We start from the raw sequence: 15,385 nt of genomic DNA, 5'->3' as shown, positions 1-15,385 counted from the left end.
CTCGCTATTTCCACCTTGATGAAAATTGTGATGTTGCCTCTGGGTGGATTTGTTGCAGTTTCCTGTGCCTCTCGAGCGATACACTTCCCCTTCAGAGGATAACCTGAACCTCCTGCGACTCTACTTCCGAACACTGGTCACTGGTGCGCTGCGCCACACCTGGTGCCCTGTTCTTTATGTGGTGGCTGTAGCTCATGTGAACAGCTTTATTTTCTCTCAAGACAGCACAACACAGGTAAGTAATAGATAGCAGAGTCTCAGGGTTGGAAGCTTTGGGGTTTGAATCTGCTTTTCCCAATGGTCCAGTGTGGCTTGTGGTGAAAAAAAGGTTGTAAGCAAATGTTTTGAGGGCTGGTCAGCTGTTAGAGAGTCGACATATGAAAGCAGACGGCAGCATGTTCATTATACCCTAAGGTACTTGTGTCAGTGATATCCAATCCTACACAAACCTTCAAAGCCACCAAATAGGGTTATGGGGATGGCCTAGTAAAGAATGAAGCAGAGTGATTCGGAGAGATGATCAGGCAGAGAGTGCTTATAATAGGTTTAGTCTGCCTGGGGCAATCTTAAGGTGAAGAGCGCTCTGTGGTTTTACCTTGCTTGAACAACCAAGCAGAAGCTCTCCTATGGCCTTGGGGCTTGTAACAATGACAACTGGTGCTATCGCTTCAACTCTGATCTACAATTCCACCAGAAAGTTGACAGAGACAACTGAGTTTCGGGTCAGGGAGGATCCAAGCAACAGCCATCTTGAGCCCTTTCTGATGGAACTAGCTGGTCTTCGGAGCATCATCGTAATGAGCAAAGCATCCTCCTGGAGTGCTGTACATACAGGAGCAAAAAGTATCATTGTGTCATATTAAGCTGAGTATGTGTTTTGTTCCCAGGAGACTGATGCTGCTCGGAAAAGCATGCTACAGAAGACTTGGCTGTTGGTGGATGAGGTAGGATCTGTAAGATTCAGTCTGTGCCACAGGGATTTAAGTTTTCGAGACACAATACTTACAGATTTACCTTTGGCTTTTGAAATTTGTGTTTAACTACCTTGCTAATTTGAGAATAAGAGCAGCACAATTTTGACATGCGTTAGCTATGAATACTGTGATCCAGTTCTTGTAGTAATTGAATTCAAAGCCCTGAGCCTGCTGGAGCCTGGATGAATCTCCTGTACTGCATTTCCATGCCTCTTGACAAAGCAACATTGTATTTGGATAGTGAGAGGCCCTAGAGGGAAGATTCCAGCACAACTATGAAGAGGTGGTCAGCAGGGATCTCCCTTAGCTCTTAGCTGGATGTTTCCCCTAGAAGAACAAAGCAGATAAAAGGTTTCCTTTTTCTCAGGGAGCTTGCCAAAGTATCTTTTGTTTGGCAAAGCTGGGTCATTTGGCCCTCTATGTTTAGCATCCAGTGTAAATTCTTAGATAACGCTCAAAAGCCCACTTGTGCATCTGGCAAGAAGTCATTGTGAGGGGTTGTTGAGGAGACGAAGGAGTTGTGTTCTGAAGAGGAAGTCTCGTGTAAATCAAAAGTGAATTTTCTTGGACGAAACTCACCTTTTGTAGCTTTTCTATTGAAGACAATATAATTAAATATGTTGGGTGTGATGGAATTGTACTGTTCAGCAGATTGCCACGTTGAGTTGATGACAGGGTGGAAAAGAATAGATTCTTTTCAGGCATGCTTAATGGCTGCTGTTTCTTTCTTCAGACCTTGAAAAAGCACCTACTGTACTACAGACTGCTGAATGCAGAGAGCCCTTTGGGATTTGATCTTTATGAGCAGCTCCCTCCCATGCGACTCAAGTACCTGCAGATGGTGACACAGAAAGAAAATAAGGATAATGCACCAGCACTAGTATAGCAAACACTTGTGCAAGAAGAGGGCCAAAAGGCAGAATGGAAGAGCTCAGTTTATGCTTCGCTGATGGAACTGTGTGCACTTCAGACTATTTCAATGTCTTACCTGGACACTCCTGGCGTCTTCACCAAGTGCAGCACTAACAGAACACTCCCAACCCTGCAGAACAATACACATCTTCTCAAGATATGGCAATATGTGTGTGTAGCCTCTTTATGATGAATGGTGGAGCATTTTCATCTGTTCTCTTTCAGGCTGTTCTGCTTCTCCACAGAGAAGGTGAGAATGTGTCTTGAGAGGCACTGGACTGTTGAATAAACTGAAGGAAGTGGAAAAGCTATTTCATTCAGTCACACTCTGTAGGCTGTGGGTTCTCAAGATGTCTGTCTTTCCCTTGGTTTTGGTTTTTTTTTCATTTTTTTTTTGTATCCTGCGTTTTGAATAGTCCTTTCCCCAAACAATCTCCTGCAAATAAACTGACAACAGAACAGGGAAGAAGCTGATCCTCGGTGCTTCGTTTGAAAAATGTATAGACAAGCACTTTCTCCGGGACAGTGTTCTGTGCACACAATCAGTCCCACAGACAGGTTGTGCCAGACCTCTAAGAAATAGTAGTTCCTGATGGAGTGCTACAAACCCTGGCTATACTCCCTTGGCTATCTTTTGCATAGTCTCTAAACTGCTTTCTTGTCTCCCTTAATTTGGTTACGTGTTTAACAAGATCAAAAATAATTTCTTTGCCGGGCAGGATGTTTGGCAGTAACCACTCCTCAGTGGGTTTTACCCCCACCCCCAGAGATGGAGGAAAATAAAGTGTCTGCTTGTGTAACTAGAATGTATATTGGTTGCCCTCTGAGAAGAGTTGAACATAATTTAAATTTGAAAGTGGAGTTCCTAAGCTTAAACCTAATTTTAAAAATTCCTAATTTGATCCCAATTCTACATCCAAATTCTGTATCCCTCATACATAGGACAACAAATATAGTGCCCTAAAAGGCTCATCACAAGTGCCTGATCTAGTCTTGAATTTACCCTAGGTGTGATCTCAATGGATGTTTTGTTTATATCTAATAATTTTTGCCGAACTATGCTCACTGTGGCACACTTCTGTTTGGAGAACTTATTTTTAGGAACAAACCTTGTTAAGTTATTTCTTTTTTTCCTTCTTACAAGTAAATTCTTTGGAATATGCAGTGTCATGCCTGGCCTGAAGACCTATGCTGCTTTCTTTGCCTGTCAAACAGACCAAGGTAGCTTCCCTCCAAAGAAACCATGCCTGTATTAACCTTGCTACAGTGAATGTCCCAATAAGAGTGTGAAACACTTAATAGGCCTGCTTGTAATTGTTGACATTGCTCCAGACAAGAAACAAATTCCAGCTAGCCAGTCCCCCTTAGGTTGTTAGAAAACATGCCGTTTCATCTTTTTTCCCCCTTATTTCAGATAAGCCATTGGTGGAATTGATGTTTCATTTTAATCTTTTTTTTTTTTTTCTCCCACCCACTACCCTCCCTATAGCTTTTGGTCTGTGGTTTCTCTCTGCTGCAGATCAATGGCAGGTAAAGTAACAAAAGCACAGTGCTCAACATGGTTTGTTTTCATTGTTAATTATTTTAAAAGTACTTGATGTGATGAATGCATTTAAATCACATTTTTTGAGTTTCTATTCTGTCAAGAATGTGGGAGCCCAGCAGTTGTCTTTCAAGCACATTGGATGGTATTATTTAAGGATTTTTAGCCGCCCATGTAAGAGCAGCTTTCATCAAGGACTTTGCCTTTTGCTTTTCAGACATCCAGTTAAAAAGACTCTTCCAGTCCTTTGTGCGATGCAAAATCGAGTTTTCTAGTGTGTACATGTTGTAAATAAATACCTTGTTAGCTCTGAAGTTTTTTTGGAACTGTGAGAATACCCTCATTTATTTAAATCTTTTGTGAGTTTGGATAGTTCTGTTTGCAGTTTATCAGCATCTTGGGAATGCCATTGCTCTGAGGAAATGCACCAAGCCTTGGAGCTGTGAGAGGTCTTCAAGCCAAATGCATCATCCTGGTGTAGTGGGTTGATAACACGGGACACCAAATGCTGTGTGTACTTGGGGAGGGTGTGGGGTGGGTATAATTTGACTTGTCATGTGTTGCAGGTGGAAACACAGTGAAAAACTGTCCATGGATGGTATTTATGGATGGTGAGAGAGGAGGTGGATTTAATTTGTTTGGTGAACTCTGGAAACGACAGGATCAGGCTTTTACCTGTTTCTCCAAAGCCTCTTGTGTTCCCAGGTGTTCCTCAAGCCATCAGGGAATGTCCAGGAAATGCCTGCATCTTATGACGTGAAAGTCTGTTGTAAATATCAGCAATGGAGGGAAGCAAAGGACCTCAAATCATTCTGCAGGGCACACTTGTGTGCAGGGCATTCTAAGGTTGCTGCATGTGAGCCATAAACTCTCAGAACTGGCTGTCACTTGAGATGGTACAGCAATCCTAAGCTTGAATTTTTTACAACTTTGAGCAGCCTTGTACCAGACCTCTCTGCAGAACACTAGAGGGCATTGCTTTATCTAGTTTAAATGCAAACTTTCTCAGCGTCACTTGCAAACGAGACTTTAATGAGAAGCCAAAAGCCAACCAGCCCTTAAACCTGGTTTCAGTTTTTGGCATGTTTTATTTTTGCATATACCTTTAAAGAAAATGTGGAGAATTAAAAAACTTTTTATGGGATTGTTTGCTGAGACTCATTCAGTGCTTTGCCAGCAGGAGCATTTTGTAAAAAAGCTGATAGAGTGAAGAGAAGCTTAAAATTTAAACTGAATGCAGTTTAAGTGATGCGGGGCCGAAGTGTGCTAGTTCTGTTAATCCATTTAAATCCCAATTAGAGTAAGTGAGGAGACAAAAGAATGGAAACTGTCCCCCAGATGCGTGTGACTTCTTAACTCCTTGCCAAAAGCCTAAGATTTCTTTGAGAAGAAAATAGTTTTACTGAAATTAGACACACAAATAGGTTTCTAGGACTCAAGTAGTTCTAACTCAGAACAGCTTATGTTGTCTGATAAGTGATCAGGAGACAAAACACCCCACAACAACAGATGCTATCCTTTAATTTGTAGAAAGAAGAAAAAAAGACATCTTCTGGTCCATAGTAGCGAGAAAATGCTTGGTTTCATCCAAGTTACCAATACTATCCTGTGTAGGAACAATGGGAATCTGTATTGCAACAGAACAAATGTATTCAGGTCAACTTGAGTGCTACCACGCAGCATGCAGAAGACAACCATGTGATCAGACCCAGTCAGCATGGGTTTATGAAAGGCAGGTCCTGCCAAACTAACCTGATCTCCTTCTATGACAAGGTGACCCACTTAATGGATGAGGGAAAGGCTGTGGATATAGTGTACATGGATGTCAGTAAAGCCTTTGACACCATTTCTCATGATATTCTGCTTGAGAAACTGGCTGCCATTGGCCTGGACAGGCACACCCTCTGCTGAGTTAAACACCGGATAGAGGCCTAGGCCCAAAGTGTGGTAGTAAATGGAACTAAATCCAACTGGAGGCCAGTCACAAGTGGTGTCCCCCAGGGCTCGGTGCTGGGTCCAGTCCTGTTCAACATCTTCATCAATGACCTGGATGAGGGGATTGAAGGTACTCTTAGTAAGTTTGCAGATGACACAAAACTGGGAAGAAATGTTGATCTGCTGGAGGACAGGGAGAGTCTACAGAGGGATCTGAACAGCTGGGATTGATGGAGACCAATGGGATGAAGTTTAACAAGGCCTAGTGCCAAGTCTTGCACTTGGGACACAACAACCCTATGTAGTGCTACAGGTTTGGAGAAGAGTGGCTTGAAAGCTGCCTGGCAGAGAAGGACCTAGGGTGTTGGTTGACCGTCAGCAATGTGCTTGTATGGCCAAGAAGGCCAATAGCATCTTGGCTTGTATCAGAGACAGCATGGCCAGCAGGACCAGGGAAGGGATTCTGCCCCTGTACTTAGCACTGGTGAGGCCATACTTCAAATACTGTGTGCAGTTTGGGGCCTCTCACTACAAGAAAGACAGTGAGGTTCTGGAGTGCATCCAAAGAGCAATGAAGCTGATGAAGGGGCTGCAGAACTAGTCTTATGAGGAGCAGCTGAGGGAACTGGGTTTGTTTAGCCTAGGGAAAAGGAGGCTGAGGAGAGACCTTATCACTGTCTACAACTCCCTGAAAGGAGGTTGTAGAGAGATGGGTATTGGTCTCTTCTGCTAAGTGATAGGATGAGAAGGAATGGCCTCAAGCTGCTCCAGGGGAGGTTCAGGTTGGACATTAGGAAAAATTTCTTCACTGAAAGGGTTATTGGGCACTGGAACAGGCTGTCCAGGGAGGTGGTTGAGTCACCACCCCTGGGGGTACTTAACAGATGGGTAGATGAAGTGGTTGATTGGACTGGAGATGAGTTGAAGATACTCCTTCTAATATTGCTGTTGAGTTGGCAGGTTAGATGGTGAGGCTGTCACAGTTTTGCATCCTATAGCTTTAATGGCAACAGCTTTTTGCATTCTACTGAACCTTTCTTTGCATTTTGAAAGGGGAGAGAGTCTTCCCATCAGCTTGGAAGCATGTCCTTTTCGGTGCAGAAGAAATGGAGTTGATTTGTGATCCTTCAACTGTGAGTGGTTTCAATTCCCTAATTTTAGGATCCCTATGTGGTGACTTGGCTCACTTTGCTGAGTAGGGACTGTTCCAAAAGAATATGCAGGCAACTCAGTAGCTGGCTGTACCACACGCAGGGGTAGGACAAAGACTGGCAGAAGAAAGGAAACAGGAAAGGAAGAAATCAAAATAGGACCAAAACCACACTGTATGGGAACTTTTTAACAGTAAAATATATATGAAGCATTATATGATTAAAGCACTTGTATTCTGCTGTATTTATTGACTACTTCAGTTTGACAGTGGAATTTAATAATCCATTTCTGACTAATGCATTCTGTCTGGACAATTAGTAATATCAGGCAAACCCCAAACACCTTTTGCTGATGAAGTCATGGACAGATAGAACAAGCCATAAGATGTGGGTGTATAAATATACTATGGGTCAGACAAATGTGTTTCTTCTAGTGTCAGACAGAAAATACAGCAGAAAGGCATGTTAATTCTTGCTTTTGCTTCTTCCTAGTTCTGCGAAGATCTCTCATCAATGAAGTGATGCTGTCTCCAGCTGATAATCAAATCTAAGGGCAAAACATGTTTCCTTTCACCTTACAGAAGCTCATAAAAGCTCCATTCGTAGAGCTAGACCTCTGATATCCCTTGTAAAAATAATTTTATGGTAATTTACTGCCCTTTGTCATAGTTTTTAAAAAGTGGGATTTTTTTCCCCACTTTGAATGGAGAACGTGGACGAAGGCACGGGGCTATTTTGTGTGATGAGCAATGCTTGCACACAGGGGTAAAATGGCCACCCTTTTTTTGTGGTAATCTTGAGTCTTAAATCAGCTATTGCAAACATGCTGCATGTGGATTTCTGGCTAGCCCCAGCCCAAAGTGGAAAAAAAGAGCCTGAGTAGACCAAATTCAGCCCAACTGAAGTTGTGTGCAAAACAACCAGATGCTCCTCCAGCAATGTTGTGGTGAGCCTCTGGGTCCCTGTTGTCCTTCACTAGGTGCTCCTTCCCTCCCCACCTCTGTTTGCCTTTCTACTTTGGATTTTCCTGCATCGTAGTAACTTCTAGTTCTCTGTTGACTTTTCTCTTTTGACTTTTGCAGAAGCAACCAGTAATTTCATAATTAGACTGGAAAACTGAGATGCTACCCCTGAGTTTGAGGTGGAAATTCCATCTCTTTAGGTGTGTCTGGGCAGATGTCCATAAACAACATGTGTGACCTCCTCATTCAGAAACCTTGCAGCAGAGAAGGCTGTAACTTAACTTTTAAGGCTGAAATTCCCAGATTGCCTGCTGCGTAGGTAGTGTGAGCACACCACAGCGTTTGGCTATGATCTGTCAGATATTTGATAACACTGTAGCAATTAATCTGTTGGATCTGTGTGCTGAAAGGAAGACTGACGCTTGTGTATCAAGTGACTTTTCTTCACTGTTATTGCTTCCACCATGGTAAGTTTTCTGCCTCACTCAACAATGAGCACATCTCCAATATTCCAGGCTTCCTCAGTGCCTATGGGCTTTTGTTAGCAGCTTCCATTAAATGCACATTCAAGGTGGCTCTTTGATCTCTTCAGAGCATTATAAAGTGCAAAGAGCTCTGAATTAACTTCAGGTATGCTTTTGCTGGCAGTGAATTCCAGTTTCAGAGGAATTTTGGTTTACATCACACCACAACGATACAATGACAGCCAATGTGAGTGTGCTGTGCAACTGTGAAGATATGTTAACATCCTTCACAAAGAAGCAATTTCCTACTCCTGGCATCAAAATTTCTTTCAATATAGATTATGAAAACTACATTTAGAATGATACAAGGGTTTCTGCTAAAGTATTGTATGTCTCATCTCTGACATGAGTGGCAGCTCACTCACAAAACGTTAGTTGTGCTGACACCCAGAAGATGCCACAGATGGTGGCTCATTTTTGTTCCTCTTGGTGCCGTCTGCCATAAGATTGATCAGGTTTGGATCAATGAAGTTATTTGGGCAGAGGCTGCCATAGCTCTCCTCCTGTCTGTCCACTGTGAAAAGGAGTGGGAGAAAAGGGGATATAAAGCATCCATTTTAGTATGTTTCTCTCTCTCTTTGGTACTGTTTCGTGAACATTTAGAATATTCATGGAGGAGAGCGTGGGCTTGCTGACCATGCTTCTTTGCAATGAGCTCTTATCAGCAGGTTTTATATTGTATAGCCATCTCTGAAGCTCAAATTCTTCGTGGTAATGGGCTTACCTTTTTAGTAACAGAACAATTTGCAGGTTAAAAGTAGGATGCAAAGTTTGGCTACCAGTGGACAGCAGTGACTGTGAATAACTACTCTGCATTGTAAGTCCGTTTCATTCTCTGTGTGCACTGGTGCCATGAAGGCCCAGCATTTGCACTGTTGGAAAAGTTAGCAAGTGTGTGCCCACATGCATTTTGCAGACCTCCTCTACAATTAGTATGTAATTGCCAGTATTGTCTTAGGGACAATAAATTGTTTGTCTTCTTGTACAAGTGTCTTCTGCTAGTGAGATACTCTTTAGGTTAAGAAACTATTATCATTTTGTGACCAGATTTTCCCTTTGGACCATGAATCTTTGCTTGCTGCTTTCTGTAGCTATTTCAGTCATTCCTATAGCCAGTTGCAGATGGAAGAAAAAAGTAATAAGCCCATAGCTAACACTGAGTTCTTTAAACAGCAAAATGCAATTTTATGTTCATACTAAATGTTTTCCAGAAAAAAGTTTCTGGTCTAAACTAGAGAGAAAATATGATGCATTCCAGAAAGACCAATAGCCTGAGATCAAGATAATCTCTGGTGATGTGGGAGACCCTAATTACTGGCCTAAGATCTGTTCTGATGTGAAAGGTGTTCTAAATTTTCTGATGTTTCCACTTTTTTCTTATGTTACAATGAATTCAAATGTGACAGTGTCAAAATTGTACCCAAAGATGAATTTTTACTTTCTACTTCATCCTCAACAGGATACTGAGGAAGAATTAATTGTTAAAGGAATAAGGTTCTTAGAGTGTGATAAATTTAGTTTGTGGGTTTGTTCATTCAGGCTTCTTTTTCTGGTAACTGCATGTTTTCTAACAAATTGTACTGAATCAGTAACTGGAAAATACTCCCCCAATCTCCTTACTACATGCTGTAAGCTGAACTTCACTGGTGCCTTTTTTGATTGCCAGCTTTGTTTCCAATGTGAGAAGAACAGGAGAGAGTGAACGTAGAAGAGTCCCACTGCGGTTGTGCTCTCTTGATTTCAGGGCACATGGTTTTACCAGGAAGTTGCATGTGTTTTAAAAAAACAACCCATCACATGCTCTTATTCTGCAGGCTCTTCCAAGAAGCAAGCTTCACCGCAAGAAACTACTTGTTCTTAGATCCTTTTTTTAGTATCTGGGTTTTGCTTAGGTAGTGAGACTTCAGGTAAGTCAATAGTGAAGACCAGGAAAATGGTAACCAAACAGGCTTTCCTGGTGAAGAAATCTTAGATTTTCTGCTTTGAGAAGATGCAGGTAAGAACATCTCTGAAATCATCTGCGGATTAGCCTTGATCTATTCTTCAGGGAATATATTCTTAGATTTTAATGGGAGTAGAACCATGTCCTCTGTTTAGTAATGCCAGAGGATCACAAGAAGTAAGTACAGTAAGTAACCATAACTGAGTGCTTCTTTGAGAACAAGCTCTCTTTTTCATGTAGCTGCAAAATAATAACATATTTGTCTTGAAAGATTGTTGATAACGGAGAGCTCAATTCAAAATCAGCCTTCATGTTAAGCTCGTGTTAAGACACTATGCATCTCAAAGCTTAATCTTTCTGGTGACAGATATGTTTGTTCTCTTAGTTTTTATTATAGTAAAAATTACACACTATTTTACTACATCCATGCTTCATGTCTTGTAGCTCAAGCTTTGTGTGCCTTCAGGACTTTATTGCTCCTTTATTACTCTAAGAGATAATTATTGATTCTGTTGGGAGACTAACTCTTCATTGAATACTACTGTTGATGCTTCCCTTCAGCTGTTTGGTTTCATCTGGTCTTTCATCCACTTCTATGGATTTCCATATTGAATGAATTCTAAGGAGCTTTGGGACCCCTGGTGATACTATTTGTAAAGAAATTAGGAAAATGAGACATGCTTATGAGTCATCCTTGATGAAAGCTGGAAGCTGTGCTTAGGATGAACCTGTGTGTTTTCCTTTAATGATTATCAAAGAGCCCTATACTTATGTTTTGAAAACTTACTGTTTTGGACTACCTATAGTTTCACCTACTGACCATCAATGAGTTCAGCAGCCATAATTCAGGCAATATCAGGCAGTCCTAGACTCGTTTCTGCCCCTTTTTGTTATCAGTGGCAAAGGCACAAGCATTCTACTCTCCTGCATTTGCAGTTTATCTGTTAGCTCTCAAAATTTGGGAAGCTCTAATTTATAACTACGCAAGTGTGGAAAGAGTTTCATGAAAATACCATAATAAATTTCTTAGCCATTGTGCTATGCATCTCCAAGTTCCTTGGTAAACGTTATGGTTCATAACCCCCTTACAGGAGTGGCAGTGAGTGCATATACAAAGACTGCTTTACCTAATGCGAAGACTGGGAGGACTTATAGTCATGTATTACAGCACACAGAAATGCCACACTGTTTTAGCCTGGAGAACAGGGAGAGTACTGCATTTAGGTGCATCTGTAAGAGAGATTTGAGGTGGTTACCTAAATTGGATTGTTTCCAGACCAGAGGAATTAACAACCCTCTTTTCGAAAAAAAAAAGCATTATAAGATCTTTAACGATCACACAAGGTCAGGACCCAGTTTTATGTCTCATCTGAAAAATTGTGAATTTAAAATAAATTTAAAATAAAATTTAAATACTGATCTGTCATTGTGTGATTTGACTATTTGTTCTAGTGACTGCTTTATTTTAGAAGAAATCTGTGTAGCGAGGAGTCTAAATGCCATCAAAGCTTTTAGTCCTTGCCATATTCCTTGTCTGAGGAGGTTTCTAACGAGCTTTTTTTCTGATATATCTTTTTAATTAGTTTTTCCCTTTTCATGGCAGGCCAAAGTGAGATACTGAAGAACATTTTCCAGTTTATATGTCTCTTATTTGCTGCCATGTACCAAACTGCTTACTGATCTAGGCCTGAAAATCAGTCAGTTCCTGGGTAGTTCAGGGGGGTATCCAGTTCCCAATGCTTTTATGGGTGAGCTCATCTCTCTGTCAGGTATGGCCACCTCTCTGAAAGGCCCTTCATCTCCAGTTACTGTAAAACTGCAGCCATAGCAAACTGTATAAATGCAGCAGGTCTGTATAACATGCCAGACTGGCTTTAAGCATTTCACAGTTACCTGTTTTGTCTGTGCATGTGTAAACAAAACCTTTCTGGTACCCTAGCTCCACTCTGAAAAAGAATGTCCAAGGAAATTAGAGGAGCTTTCCCTCCAAACTACTCTTGGTGTACTATGTATAACTTAGCAAGTGTTTTTCTTTATAGCAGAGGTATAGAGCACGGACCCGGCTCACAACTTCATTGTCTGATATCCACACTGCCAAATGCACCCACTGTAGGGTTGTTTGATAGCACAAAAGTGTGTACTCATGTGGTTCCCATCAATGACCTGTTTGGCCTGCAGCAAGGAAATGTGTCTCTGCAGTAAGTTCTCCCAGACCGAGCCAGATGTTACGAGATGGGAGAAAACTAACAAAGGAAAATGCTTTCCTATTTCAGGGGGACCAAAGAATGAGTTATGCTAAGTCCTTCCACCTGTTTATTATGTTTTGTTCAACCCAAAGACGACACTGCTGCACGTCATCTGTGCTTTTAGTAGCTTCACTTCAGCAGCAGCAGATGAGGTGGATTTGAAATCAGAAGGTCTTAATTTCAGGATGAAATAGTTTTTTTTAAGATACAAAAGGCTTTCGTCTCTCAAATCACCAATATCTTATTACTCTTGATTTGATTTAGAAGCTATTTAGGATGCTGTAGTCATATGGTTGGCTGGCAGTCTGAGTAACCTCATCGATGATGTGCCCGTGAATGGCAGACTATGAGTTGGTCACATCATAATGTTGAAAGTCAAATGCATTGTCTGGGGGACTTGGTTGGCACCAGCAGAGAAACAGGATGTGTGAGCTTGTAGTGAAATGTAGGACCAAATTTGTCATTTTTGAAAAGGTGCGTGGAGAAGGAAGCCAAGTACAAAAAATGAAAATGTAACTAGTGGTACTGTGCATCAGTCAGTTTCTGAATCATCTGGAGGAGGTAAGTCAGCAAGGCGTACTTGTCTAGAGGAAACTTCTTGTCCCAGAGCTCTGAGCTGGCACAGAAAATTTGAAATGTTTGCTTCATGCTTTTGTTGTCTGTGCACTCTTTTTAGAACAGAATAGACTATTTCGGTTGTAAGAGACCTACAACAATCACCCAGTCAAACTGCCTGACCACTTCAGGGCTGTCAAAGCATGATGTCAAGGACATTATCCAAAAGCTTCTTAAACACTGACAGGCTTGGGGCCATCGACCACCTCTCTAGGAAGCCTGTTCCAGTGTTTGACCACTGTCTCAGTAAAGAAATGCTCCCACGTGTCCACTCTAAACCTCCTCTGGTGCAGCTTTGAACCATTCCCATGCACCCTATCGCTGGATATCAGGGAGCAGAGATCCACTCCACTTCCTCTCCTCAGGAAGCTGTAAAGAGCAATGAGGTTGCCCCTTAGCCTCTTTTTCTCCAAAGCAGACAAGCCCAAACTCCTTAGCTGCTCCTCATAGGACTTCCCTTCCAGCTCCTTCACTAGCTTTGTTGCTCTCTTCTGGGCACAATCAAAGATCTTCACATCCTTTTTAAATTGTGGGGCCCAGCACTGCACACAGGACTCAAGGTGAGGCTGCACCAATGCTGAGTACAGTGGCATAATCACCTCTTGTGAATGGCTGGTTATGCTGTGTTTGTTTGATGCCCTCCAGGCCAAGGGTTTGCCCGTTTGGTTGCGAGGGCACTGTTAACTCATGGAGCATGCTGCCAACCCGCAGCCTCAGATCTCTTTCAGCAGGGCTGCTTTTCAGCCACTCCTCTCCCAATTAATAATCCCAATTAATGTGTCTAGCATTACTTCTTCCTGGGTGCTAAATTTCACCCCATTAATCATAGTCCCATCTCCAATCTACCTAGATACCCCTGCAAGGCCTCTTGTCCCTCAAGAGAGTCGACAACATCTTCCAGTTTTGGATCACTAGCTGTTGTGCTTTGAGTTAAATTAGAGTCAGTTTTGTGAATCTAAATCAGTCTTGCTTAAGTAACTTCATTTTCTGAATGCTAACTCCATGTTTTTCAGCCTTTAGGATCCTGATGAGATGCATCTGCCACCATGACTGACTCCCAAAAGACTATTGCTGCAAGTGTGCGATGTGCAGACAAATACAAATATGTTTTTAGGCTGGTTCCTTCAGGAATGAGGTCTGGGGAGTCCCACTCTCTTCAGACTTCCTCTAATAATATTTGGACCCTCAAATCAATTTGAAACCAATGTAGCAGAACAGAAAGCAAATATATCAAGTCCCAGTGTGTTTCATAGGAACTAGTGGGTGAGTAGAAGAGAAGGAGGCATCTGTTGGTGCCTCTGCTGAGAGAAGAATTTGGCTATTTCTGCTCATGTCTGCTCAGTCTGATAGGAGCCACCTGGTCAGTTACACCTTCTTGCAGGGCATTCAGTAGCCCTGTCATCCAGAATGGCCACAGAGCATCCTGCCCTTCTGGCATGCCACCCTGTAAAATGGGGAAAGGCACGGGAGCCTAAAACTACTAAGTCAGGTTTCGGAGATGTGGCAGGGAATTTAGAGGGTGATAGAGCATAGGAAACTGAGCTTTCTCCATCCAACTGCTTATGGAATAAGATTTTTTTATTATTATTTTTTCCATTGCAGTAACTGCTGTACCTGTGGCCCATGTATATCTCTCAGGGAAATCATGGTGCTAATTGATTGACTGGCAGGAATGCAGAAAGAAAGAATCTCAAACACCTGGGATTCTGTTAAAGCATTTTGTACACAGCAAAAGCGATAAAAAATGCATTTGCATTGGTGTGCACAAAGGTGCTATCACATAGTCTGTGGCTGAGCAGGAGGGCTGCATATTGTAAGGAAGTAGTGAAGCTGAGGAGCTGTGTCCTGGGCAGAGATGAGTATTGCTGAAGGGCTGCTTGTGTTTCAAGCCTTGACTAATGATCTAGAAAATAACAAATAGCCCATTAGTTCACTGATGCTGCTAATGTGGAAAGCATTGTGAGTACCAGATAAATACAAAGGCAACTAAAAGTCTTGGCATCTGGGCAGAAGTCAATACAGCAGAATTAAAACAGGGGGATTACATTAAACATGGCTTAACTGGAGGTCAGCTTGGGCTCCTTAGGAGCAAATCAGCAACCGGAATCATTGGGTTTGGGTGTGCAGAGACAGCAGCCTCTTCCCAGGGATCAAGGTGGTGATAAGTTGTATCGCTTTATGTAATTTGTTGTTGATATCCAAGTGACATCACATGGCAAAACTCTCCTGAACAAGAGTATCCTATGAAAGAGTAGAGAGAGTTTCAAAAGCAAAGTACAGTGTATTTGAACTGTGGTAATGTAATCTTTGACCCTCTTCTGAGCTCTATGTAAGAGACACTAAAGAACTAGGACCTGTTTAGGAAAGCTGAAAAGAACAAAGTAGGTTATTGCTAGACCCTACAAAATATAATTAAAATAAAATGAAAAGAACAGCTTCATATTATCTTGTAAGCAAAAGAGGGGGAGAAATACCAGAGAGAAACTACCGTGGGAGAAGCATTAACAGAAGATTAATGGGGATTAATGGGAAGAAAATATGTCCAGAAACCATCCCTATTATTTATTGTTTTGTTCTGAGT

General features: G+C 41.9%; 1 protein-coding gene across 2 annotated transcripts in view; it reads left to right on the top strand.

The window, feature by feature from the left end:
* The window catches only part of RPAP1 (RNA polymerase II associated protein 1), a 164,214-nt gene extending 160,346 nt beyond the window's left edge, over positions 1-3,868 (top strand). For both annotated transcript variants that reach the window (XM_069857896.1, XM_069857895.1), the window contains exons 23-25: positions 59-235; positions 888-944; positions 1,708-3,868. In XM_069857896.1, coding sequence (XP_069713997.1) covers positions 59-235; positions 888-944; positions 1,708-1,860 — 387 coding nt within the window. In that variant the 3' untranslated portion in view covers positions 1,861-3,868. The remainder of the gene's footprint in view (positions 1-58; positions 236-887; positions 945-1,707) is intronic.
* The last annotated feature ends 11,517 nt before the right edge of the window (positions 3,869-15,385 follow it).

Source organism: Phaenicophaeus curvirostris, chromosome 5 (assembly GCF_032191515.1).
Source record: "Phaenicophaeus curvirostris isolate KB17595 chromosome 5, BPBGC_Pcur_1.0, whole genome shotgun sequence".
NCBI lineage: Eukaryota > Metazoa > Chordata > Aves > Cuculiformes > Cuculidae > Phaenicophaeus > Phaenicophaeus curvirostris.
Note: the sequence above shows the minus strand (reverse complement) of the source record. Positions and strands in the feature narration are given on the sequence as shown.